We start from the raw sequence: 12714 nt of genomic DNA on the forward strand, positions 1-12714 counted from the left end.
ACGAAAGAATTTGGGAAGAATTTACTATATCATTAATATATATCAAAAACAGAAGTGGCCCCAAAATCGAACCTTGTGGCACTCCACAATTAAGAAAGGACAACGGAGATTTAATATCATTAATTGAGACGAATTGTTGTCGATTTGAAAGATAACTTTTAATCCATGACCAGGCAACTCCACGTATTCCGTAATTATATAATTTATGTAATAAAATCTTATGATCAATGGTGTCGAAGGCTTTACTTAGATCCATAAATAAAGCGATTATATGACTTCTTTTTGAAAGGGAGTCAACAACATTATCAAGTAATTTAGTAATTGCAAAATCGGTTGAGAATTTTTTTCTAAATCCGAATTGGGTTGGAATAAGAATTTTATTTAATGACAAAAAAGAATCCAATCGTTTGTACACAATTTTTCCCAATATTTTTGATAAACATGGCAAAAGTGATATAGGACGATAATTAGTAACTTTAGTCGGGTCATCTTTTTTGTAAACTGGGACTACTTTTGCTACTTTTAATAAATTGGGACAACAGCCAGTAGAGAGAGATAGATTAAAGATATGTTCTAATGGAAAGACAATGCTATATATTACATGTTTTAAAAGTTTTGTGCTGATTCCATCATATCCTTTAGATTTTTTAGATGCTAAGGCTTCAACGATCTTAATTATTTCATGTTGATCTGTTGGAATGAAACACATTGTATTTGAGATGGGCTCGGAGAGATACTCAGTAAAATTTTTACCATCACTTTGTATTTTTGAAGCCAGGTCAGGACCAATGCGCGTGAAAAAATTATTAAACTCTTGAGCAATTTCAAAAGGTTCAATAAAGAATTTATTTTCAACTTCAAGTTTTTCAATTTTATCATGGGGTTTACTTTTGTTTATTAATTTGTTTATGACATTCCAAGTTGAATTCAAATTCCCTTCTGCGTTTTTTATTTCCTTTGAATAATATATTTTTTTCGAAGATCGAATTACGCTGGTGAGTGTATTGCGATACTTTTTATACTTGATAAAATTATGTTCAGATCTATCAGAAATGAATGATTTATAAAGTTTATTACGTTTTTTGATAGACTGTAAAATTCCTCGAGTAATCCATGGATTTCTGATCTCATTTTTACGCTTCTTGCTTTGAACAAGTGGTATATTTTTATCATAGTAATGAGTGAATTTATCTAGGAACAATTTATAAGCAACATTTGCATCATTTTCTTCCAAAATGTCATTCCAATTCTCATTGGTTAAATCTTCAATCAAAGCTGAAATAGTGTTTATATTTTCTTTCCTATATGTTTTCCTAATATTTTCTTTATCAACATTAACTTCGTATTCTGAAGAAATAAAAAATATTGGCAAATGATCCGTAATATCATACGTAAAACTCCACTATTGTTATCATTGCTAAAAGAATTTGTAAATATATTATCGATCAATGTTGCTGACGTGGACGTCATTCTAGTAGGTATGTTGATACAAGGATGAAAAGCATATGAGGAAAGTATATTGAGAAATGTGTTTGCACTATTATAGCTATTATGATTCCTTACTTTATTGTTAATGTTATTATAAGATGGTTTGTTGTACAAAATGTCTGACAAATCAATATTAAAGTCGCCCATTATATAGATTTGTTTATTTTCACGGGATATCTTTTCAAGTTCTTTATCAAAATTATCGATAAAATTGCCGATGTTGTTATTAGGCGGTCTGTATAATGTTCCTACTATTATATTTTTACCAAATTTGTTTTCTACTTCAATAAAGAGAGCTTCTATGTCATTAATGTAAATGTCTGATCTTACTTTGTGTTTTAGTTTTGAGTTGATATACATTGCCACACCTCCTCCTCTGCCTCTTCTCCTATCAACATGTACCATGCGATAATTAGGTATATTGTATATGTCCGGGGAATGTGAACTCAGCCAAGTTTCAGAAACACCAATAATTGAAAATGAAAACGTGTTTAGGGAATTTAAAAAAGTTTCTACGGAATCAAAATTTCTGTTAAAACTTCTTGAATTAAAATGTACAAGACTGAGATTATTGATGTTGTTATCATTTGATTCAAAAGCTGATATAAATTCTTGGGAGGTATAATAAGCGCAATTTCGAATTTCATTCCTGTTATTTATTTGGTCTATTTCATCTAAATTAGAGTTCATTTAAAAGGTAGGTGACACCTGTAAGGACCAAGCATGAGGGAATGTGTCGGGGGGGGGGGGTGTAGAGTGCATGCAGTTATGTTTAAACAATTCTAACATTTTAGGGAACATAACAGTTACAATGTGGTCTCAAAAATGTTTTGTTTTTTTGTGTGTGGGACTTCGGGTATCTAAATCATATCCACACAAAAATATACAAATTATATACATGTTTGAAAGTATTACATCAATAATGTCCTTTCATGCTTAAACATTCAACAAAATAAATTGAGCATGATACAAGTAATAATGGATGAATTAAAATCAAGTACACCTATATTATCAAGGATCAAAACAAATCCAGCACTGAGGGGCCGCAAACAGCGACCAACCAAACAATGAATCCGTTTCCAATCCAAAACTCAATAAAATCTAATCTTTTGATTTTTAAATTTTTAATAATTTGATATCATATTCACCTTGTTCAACGCATTCATGATATATCCATGTGAAAAAAGGTAAATGGATTCGCTTGAAAAGTCGCAAGTAATATTAGTCCATTTGGCAGATGACTTAAATGATTAAAGACCAAAAAAAGGAAAAATGTAAAGGAGCTTAGGAAGGACATCTGAATAACCTAACATTCTATGGCAATTATAGAACGAAACGTCATGCTGCCAAACATAAAAATATGTAAAATAAAGAAGACACTCCAGTAAACTGTAGGTACAGCATATAATTTGAAGGTGGTATTAAGACTTTCCATTATCAAAAATAATGTGACTAAATAGATAAGAATTTGCTTTGGTCTTGCGAACACAAGAACGTATATCGAGCTGGCGATCAGTCAACCAATTAAGTTAAGCAATCTTTGCATGCTTAAAAAGCTCCAACGAAACTAAAGCTCAATTGCAACTTCATGTATCATCGAAATGTTGGACAATGTAGTTACTTGGCAGCTGCTCTATACACCTGAATTCAGTTGATATATAATTAAATTGATTTGTGGATTGCATTACAGAGTAACGCATGAGAAAAAAAAAATCAACATTCCATAAGAAAAAAGAATCAGGTACGAGATCCGGAACGAAATAGTACAATTCAGAGGAAATCACTTGACCGTGTTAACATCATCTCTATGAGAGTCACCATCGATTTACGCGGAACATGCATTTGAGTACAGAGGGTCGTGTGTCGTGTGTTCGAATCCCACCGCGGTCTAGCGTCCTTTGGCAAGGCGTTAATCCACACATTGCCACTCTCGACCCAGGTGCTAAGTGGGTACCCGGTAGGATGCGAAAGATATTGTATGTTTGATTTTGCCAGCGCCATAATGAGGCTGCGATGAATGCAAGGAATGCTCCCCAGGGAGTGTAAATTGTGCACTTTTCGTGCGAAATGAATCCAATGACCGGGGTAATAATATGCTGTAACGCGCATTGAGCCATTCAGGGAAAAGCGCTTTATAAAAATTGGCTATCATTATTAATAATCTAATAAGCCTAATGAGTGTGTGAAATTTGACAGTGTATGAGGCCTGAAAACGGGACATTTTAATATTTTGTAATCATGAATAGGATTCATTGGTTGATATATTTTTAGCAAATAATGCGAGCGCAAATCGCGATCCGAAATTTTTAAATGGGGGAATTTAAGTAGTTTCTTATCGAATTACTATGTGGGTATACATAACTTACCAATAAAAATGCGAGAGCACAGCGCTAGCTCATAGGCCTTCATTTTTTTTAGAATCGAGACACCTGAAAAGAGATATTTAGATAATCTTATATGAAACACAAAAAGACAATAGGTAGGCCTACTTGGCAAATAATGCGAGCGCACAAAATGTTGCAAATGTTGATTTACACCATAAAACGGACATTTTCCAGACCACTTTAAAAAATAAATTGGTAAATCAAACAAAAAAATTAAAGATCGATGTCCGAGCTGAATTATGTTTTGTATATTGACTTCAAAACTTGATATTTTGAACTACATATCAGCCTATTGAGTAAGATATGTATTTCATCGAGCAGGCAATGCGAGCGCGATGCGCGAGCGAAATTTTAATATAGTGACATTAAATATTTTCAAAAATTATTTTCCAAGTCTTCTCCTGACCTTATTTTATTCACTCGTCTTCTTCCTTTTATGTTTCGTCTTTTTTTCTCATTTCATTCCCCTTCTTTTTTTTTCTTTCTTTCCCTGTTTTTCCCAATTTATTTGTTCCGTAAAGGTCAATAGGGGGGTAGGGGGCCCTCGGGCCCCCTGGATCCGCCTATGGTAGCAGTTGTTATGATGAACACGATGCATATCTATTAAGAAACGAATGCGAGCGCGAAGCGCTAGCGGAAAACTTTTATAGTGATGAAATGAAAAGGACATTTTTAGTTGTCAGGTTAGAATATCAAATATTTTCAGCTTGTGCTTCTCGTTCGCATAAAAAACTGTGAGGTCGGGATGCGTATAACTAAATGATTTATTGATGCGAGCTCAATTTTTTTATATACTGACCTAAGAAGGATTATTTTAAGTTATAATTTCTATTCTAATTTCTTGCCCTTTTTCTCTTCTTCTTTTTTTTTATATTTCTTAGACTTTATTGCGCCACAATGGGGGGGGGGCAAAATCTTTGCCCCCTGGATCGGCCTATGTTGACTTGAAAAACACTAACACTTATGTACGTGGGATCGATACAGAGGATCGCAAAATTTGATATTAACCCCTTTTTATGACCTTGAGCAGGATACCTATCTACCTAAACAGACTTAAAACTCGAGCACACTGTGTTTGTTTATTATTGTAAAAACGGGATATTTTAATTCAGCCGCATTAATTTAAGCTTTTCGGGCAGGACATATTTCACTATAAACAGGCAATACGAGCAATGTTGCGCCCCCGGTCGAAAATGAATGTGCATGAAGCCCCTTAGTTTCATATGGTGCCCTCGGTTGAACATAAACTTGGCGCCCCCATGTGAAATATAAAATATAACTTTGCCCCCCCCCCCCTCTGAAATATGTATTTGTCGCATTACGGTAAAAATTCAAACTTGCGTTCCCGTAGTTCGAACATCAATTCGGTGCCCCGCTAGATCGAACATCAATACGGCGCTCCCCTAGTTCGAACAACAATTTGGCGCCCCCCTCCAAGTTCAAACATCGATTCGGCGCCCCATAGTTTTTTCTCTTTTCCTCATTCCCCTTCATTTCTCTTTTCTTCTCTCTCTCTTTCCCCCTCTTCCTCTCTCTCTTTCTTCTTCTCTACTTTTCCTTCCTCCTCCTCTCTCTCTCTTCTCTTCATTTCCCCCTTTTTCTTCCTTTTTTTCTACTTGTCTTCCTTTCCACCTTTTCTTCTCTTCCCCCCATCTTTTCTTCTCTTTGTTTTCTTCTTTTCTTTCCCTCTCTCTTTTCTCGTTTTTCTTCTCTTCCCCTCATCTTTTCATCTCTTTGTTTTCTTCTTTTCTTTCCCTCTCTCTCTTTTCTCGTTTTTCTTCTCTTCATTTTCCCCCTTACCCTCTTTTTTCTTCTCTTCTTTCCCCTCTCTCTCTTTCTTCCCATCTTCCTCTCTCTTTTTCATCTCTTCCTTCCTCTCTTTTTCTTTTCCCCTTTTCCTTTCTCCTTTCTTTTTTTTTCCTTTTCCCTCTTCCTCTCTTTTTTCTCTTCTTTCCCCCTTTACTTCTCCCTTTTTCTTTCCTCTCCCATTTTGTTCTCCTTATTCTTTTCTCTTCCTCTCTCCCTCTATCTTGTATATTCATTTCTTTGGCCATCTTCCTCTCTCTCTTTTCCTTCTCTCCCTCCCCCTTCCTCTCTCTCTTTCTTCTCTTATTTTCCCCTCTTCCCCTCTCTCTTTTTTATCTTCTTTCCCCCTTTTCCTTTCTCCTTTCTTTTCTTCTCTTCCTTTTCTCTCCTCTCTTTTTTCTCTACTTTCCTCTTTTTCTTCTCCCTTTCTTTGTCTTTCCTTTCCCTTTTTTCTCTTTTCTCTTCTCTTCCTTTCTCCCTCTTCCTCTCTCTTTTATTCTCTTCTTTTCCCATCTTCCTCTCCGCGCACTATCTGACCCGCGGACTATCGGGATGTTTCCGAATTTTCGACGCAACCTCGCAAAGGTTTCGTATCCCGAAGAAGACACGAGGTTGCGTTGAAAATTTGGAATACACATTGAAATTAACTTTTTGTTGGTATTGCTTTTGTTATGGGAAGGATAAGACTAAGAATCAACTATGAACTTTGTCAGAAAATTCGTACACACCAATAACTGATCAAACTTCAAGAATAGTTGTTTTTTATCTACTTCATTTGATTAAGAGTACTTTAATACGATCTAGATAATGATAAACTACTTCCCGACATTTGAAATAAGCCACAAATGATTAATTGCCTTAATCTAAGATGAAATAAGAAATTTAATTGAAATGACTTTATTTACGTATGTATTTGTGAATTACAGATGATTTTTTAGGTCAACAGTTTATACTACCAGCATTGTAGAAGATAAAGTATTGTACCTATCACGATTTTGTTGAAGTTTAGTTCACAACACAAAAAAACAGAAAATAACGAAGAGTTACTTCGAAATTTTCGGCTGCTAACTGCAACCTTCGTCAGCGATGTGACCCGATTTGACCTTGACGTTCAGACCTTCTCTCAACAGAGACGGGAGGGGGTGGGCGATACAAGCTTCCGAATGTCTACGACCCGATCATCGACCATTACGTCACTAAGGTGCTTTTTGTGTTGTGAACTAAAGTTCAACAAAATCGTTATCTCTTACCAACACAGATGAACTTTCATGATCGTATTGTATTTAACATTATTATGTTAGAAACATAATTCACTTGATGTTGTAGGTTATAGTGGTAATTAAAAAATCGTTAAGAAAGGGAAATTTTGTTAGAAAACAAATAATGACCAGAGCAGCTAACAGTCGAAGTGTCAGCCTTTAAAGATATATGAATTCTGATAATTTCCGTTAAGAATGGACAAGAGCATAATTATGTTATACAAATTATCGAAACTTATGTCTGTATTTTCATAAACGTAACTTAGAAACAAGGAATTTCAAATTAAGAAAGGGACACAATTTCGATAAGTTAAAAAATTAGTTTGCTGGAATCTTAAAAACTATTGACGGAGTATCTTCTATATGAAATTTGTTTTGATTTTTACGATCGCAAATTCTTGTATGATAAAACAAAAAAAGGGTATAATTAATTCGTACAATGGTGTTACTCTGATTTACACTCTAATTGCAAAAGAGACAATTCACAGTAATAACATTCCCATTTGGAGTGACACGAGGAACCAATACCGTTTTAGTGAAATAGATTATGATAGCTTCTATTAGAGCTAACTGTGGATCTTTTTTTTTTTACATTATCACTCAAAAAAACAGTCGTGAATTTCACTCTCTAAAGATGCTAATATCAATTCATTAGGAATGAGATCTTCTCACACCGAGACGTGGAATAAGAGATCAGGTGGCTATTTCATAAAGCTTTTCGTAAAGTTACGCACGACTGGAACATGTTCTCAGGTGGTAAGTCAACCACACAGGGATATATCACACAGCACAAGAAAGGATCACCAGTCGTGCGTAAAGTCATTCGTATCTTACGAACAGCTTTATGAAACACCCACCTGGGGTGTGACTTGAAATTATGCTTATATGGCGTACGGTTGCACACATTATATTTAAAGCACAGTCTAAGCATATTTTGACGAATGCAGTGATGCGTTTTATCGAGGCCTATACTCTAAAAAGCTCTAAAGGGGTGTTGCAAGAAAAAAATCCAATCAATCGCGAATATTCTGTTGCAATTTTACAATGAATAGATCAAATTTAGCTGAAAGAAATCAGATTACACTATACTTGTTGCAAGGAGAAGGCCAGCAATCAATCCGAAATTCACAATTAATTACAAGAGATATGACTGAATTAGACTTGCAATTGTTTCTTGCAACGCCCCATATATCACACTTAAGTTTTTGCAGATTGCCCCCAGATTGTAGCTTCATACATTTAAGAGAATAATCTTCCGAAAACTTACTCTAAAACAAAATGCACGACTATGAAATATACATCGCCACCAGCAGTGAATTAGACTAAGAAGAAATAATTGAACAAATGACAAGGATTGTTATAATTGAATTTGAATATATATATTTTCAATAATGAAATGTTCCTTTAAGACCAACGCGTAGATAAGGTGAATATTTATACCCTCTTTTAAAGCTAGAGTGGTATTTCAGGAGAATAGTTGACGTCAGCTGATTTTTTTTTCTTGAATCTTTATTTCGTGTTGTTGCTATCTAGGAACGTCAAATATTGTTGGCAAACCTTTCTACATATAATGAGAATATGCTACAATTAATTTTGACAATGATTTTAGTACTTACTCAGTTTTACATATTAAACTTACATTAAAATATGATTAAAACAAAACAATACGCCCACTACAAGAGGTTAATTAAATCAACAAGAAATGCTTAGATAAATAAAAAGTAATATATTCATGTTATTTGTTATCCGATTGCTCCTTGAAGGGGTAATGATATATAAGGAAAAATACATCTAAGGATTTTAAGTTTTCTGTTTGATTTCATAGTGCTCTGTGAGGAGAACTATATATATCAGCGGATTTGTTTTATTGTTTGATTCATCGATTCTTGATGTTGTTTTCGTCCAGGAGCATCAAACAATATAATGAGTGCAAATATATAGAATGATACGATTATGTTTGAATTAATTCTTACAATGATTTTACTAATTTTCTTAGTCTTCCATTAACCTACATTAAACACAATGCAAAAATATCAAATATAAGCCCCAAACCAGCACTACAGTAAAGTAAGAATAAATACTTAAATGAATCATAATTATCATTACAGTTGAATAATAAGTGCTATTCTATGCCTCTTCAATAGCTTGTTATAAGTAAGGAGAATTTCTATGCCTTTCTGTGATGCCGCCAGAGTGGTATGTTTGTGAGGATAATATCAGCGGATTTTTTTTCTTTCCAATAATATTTCTGTATTTCAAGTTAAGGAACGTTAAACATATTTGAACTTTTCTAATTGTATTGAGATAACTTTTGAAATGTTAATGATTTGACCCTTGACCTTGCGCATCAAGGCTCCGTAAGACAAAGCATAACGATTGATCGTACGTTGGATTTTTTTAACGATTAGTGCATTGTAGTCAATGCAATCAATCGTAAAAAAATATACGACCATTGCTAAGTTTTGTGATACGGGTTCAAAGTTTCCAAGTAGCGCGGTAATTCACGCGACGTCACTCCGAATATGAATTCCACTCTGGTCGTTAATCGCTTCTAAATCCCTTCCATGGAAGCAGTTGGGACTCGCTTATAGTTGATGCCAGTTGGACGACCGATTAGCTTGACCACGCCCATCAGGATTGCTATAGCAACCACGGTTGCAAACAATCCAATGAGGAACATCCCAAACGAATTGTATTCAGACAGATCTATGGTAGAGAAATGAAAAATATCACATGGCATACTTAATTAATTTTGATGATATAACCTAAACTATTTTCCGCTGTTTGAACGGCAGGCAACGCTATGTTTAATGTTTTCGGGCGGTATTTTCCCTATGCTTCCGGAGCGATTCTTTCTTTCCGTTCGACATTTTCTTCCCAGCGTCAGAGTAGGGTTTATTTCGTGAAATACATGTACAACATGGATTGGAGATTCATAAACAGAAACTAATTTACTGTCCTGAGAAACACACCAGAAGGATTTATTGAAGGGGAAGTAAAACCCCGAGAAAAGTTTGTTGTAAAAAATAGTAGGAAAGTAGTGAAAAATATTGACGAGGGTTTGAAGAAAATCCATATTAGATTTTAAGAAAGTTATTAGAATTCTAATGTTTTGATTTGTGACGTCATTAACGAGCAGCTGCCCCATACGTTATGTCACACAAAGTAAATAAATTAAAAAGTTTTAATGATTGGTCATGATTTTTTTTTCTTTTTATGAACGGGTGTGAAATAATTTGTGTATATATATACTAAAGGTACATTGATAATCATTTTCAATACTCGCATAAAATAACATTTTAATGATTTGTAGGAAAGCTGATCATAAATGACGTCACAAATAAACTTTCGGCAATGTTTTTTTTTATCTTGTTTTCTGCTAAATTTACCATCAACTTTTTTGTCATTGTAAACTTCCCTATTAAAAGGGCCCTTATGATGACAAGGATGACCCTCAACAAAACAAACGTACACGACCTCATAAGAATGATGCAAAGACAAAGACAGGAAAACAGTCGAAAGGAATAAAGTTCAAGGGTCAGGTCTACATGCATAGTCAGAACTAGTGGCGGATCCAAGGGGGGGGGGCATTTGTGGCCCGTGACCCCCACCCTCTCTTGAGAGTTCGGCCAAGTATTTTTTTTTTGGGATTATGCCAGTCTTTTACTGAAAACAAGCTTTTTGTGATTGCCAATTTCTTTTTTTTTTTGGGGGGGGGGGAGAATGTGCCCTCCCCCCTTGAAAATCATAGATCCGCCCCTGGTCAGAACCTTATGTTGCACGTAACACCAGAACAATGCTCGTTTTTATTTAGGCTGCATGTAAAATATCACTTGGTTTTCAACAGAGGGCATCATCTTGCTATATTTATAAGGCTATATAAGGCGTAGTATTAATACAAATAATTTTACCCGTTTAAGTGCTAGTCTTGAAAATATCGACTGGTCCTTTTTTATGATCTAGAAGACATTAACTCTTGTTACGATAAGTTCTGTGATTTGCTTTCAGGCCAACCTGACATTTAACTTCCAAAACAGAGAAACAATAAGATGAATTACAAAAAGTCCCCTAGATTACATTTGATATCAAAATCCATACTTCAGTCAATAAATCGGAAAAATAATCTGTATTATAAATATAAATCAAAAGGAACGCAAAAAAAACCCAAAGCAAAATACACATCCAATAAAAATACTTTAAGTAAAATTATTCGTACTGAAAATACTTTGAAAATAAGCTACGATTACATGATATGCGAAACACTTGGAAAATTCTCAAGCAAGCTATGAATGTCTCAGAAAATAAAGACATTATAACGGAAATTAGATCTAACGATGAGATCATTCAATAGCCTGTTACCATTGCTAATATATTTGATGACCATTTTTCATCGATCGGAAATAATCTCGCTAAGGATATAGCTCCCTAAAACAAACATTTTGCAGAATTTCTTGCCCCAACCAATCCGAACTCAATATTTTTATCCCCTACCTCCCCTCATGAAATTACTGATGATTGTCTGAAACCTCGATAATAAAAGAAGTTCTGGCTATGATGACATCAATAATCTAATACTCAAAACTTTTAAACTATCATATCATATATTGCAGATCCACTTGCTTACATCTTCAATATGTCTTTAATTCACGGACAAGCCCCCAATTCCCTGAAAATTGCTTAAGTCATTCCAATTTTTAAGAAAGGCGATAAGTCAAACATTAACAACTATCGGCCAATATCCCTCTACCGTGTTTTGGAAAAAATTTGGAAAAAAAAAATTAGCAGAACAATCAAATTTTGTTGTGATAATAACACTTTCTCTAATTTCCAAATTTGGTTTTGGAGAAAAGCATAGTGCAGCTCATGCATTATCTTTTGTTGAAAAAGTTACTCATGCAGTCGATCAGTCTTCACATATGGTTGGTATTTTCCTGGACTTCTCCAAGGCCTTCGACACAATAAACCACAACGTTCTACTTCATAAGCTTTCGCATTATGGTATACGTGGGAAGGCCTTGGATTGGTTCAGGAACTACCTTTCCAACAGAAAACAATTTGTTTCTTTTAATGATCACCCCTCAAATATGTGCAATATTAGCTGCGGTGTGCGCAAGGAAGTGTCCTGGGACCACTCCTTTTTATTTTGTATACAATACGTATCAAAAAAAAGTTTACACTTTGAAAAAAGCCATGGGAATTACAAAATATACAACATGGAGGTAATTTTTTCACATATAATCTTGGGTTTGGGTCTCATCTATCTAATGAAAGTAAAAGTTTCGACAGAATGTTACACTTGAGTGAGCACTGTCCATTTCTGTAAAGCTTGCAGAAATCTGTTTGCGCAGAAATGGTCGCTTTCACGCTGTGTCAAGGGGAAAGGGCGAAATCAAACTTACCCTACGAAAGATTTCTCATACATTTCCCCAAGCACTTTAAGTCAAATGAAATAAAACGGATACATTCAAGCATTTTGTAACAATTTTGCCACCCAAATTGAAATTTCAACACTTAGTAAGCACAACCTTTACAATTTTTGTGCCAGCTAGATCTGAAGACATAACTAAATCTGAACAAAAGTTTATATCAGACATCTGCAGCATTTTTTCCACTATTTTTTTATTATTTAAAGTGGATTTACATTTCATTTTTCATTTAATACTTGTCTCTCCACACTTTTTCCAAGCATGACAATGATTAACAAAATGAAATCATCAAGCCTAAGCCATTTCATGTAAATCACAGCTCAGTGTAAAGCAAATATCGTCACGATGGCC

At 34.6% G+C, this 12714-nt stretch overlaps 1 protein-coding gene across 1 annotated transcript in view; it reads right to left on the bottom strand.

The window, feature by feature from the left end:
* Positions 1-6433: 6433 nt before the first annotated feature.
* LOC121417691 (uromodulin-like) overlaps positions 6434-12714 on the bottom strand; it is a 29294-nt gene continuing 23013 nt past the window's right edge. Inside the window, exon 7 of the mRNA XM_041611425.1 lies at positions 6434-9643. Coding sequence (XP_041467359.1) covers positions 9489-9643 — 155 coding nt within the window. The 3' untranslated portion in view covers positions 6434-9488. The remainder of the gene's footprint in view (positions 9644-12714) is intronic.

This window comes from Lytechinus variegatus, chromosome 6 (genome assembly GCF_018143015.1).
Source record: "Lytechinus variegatus isolate NC3 chromosome 6, Lvar_3.0, whole genome shotgun sequence".
In the NCBI taxonomy this organism is placed as follows: Eukaryota; Metazoa; Echinodermata; class Echinoidea; order Temnopleuroida; family Toxopneustidae; genus Lytechinus; species Lytechinus variegatus.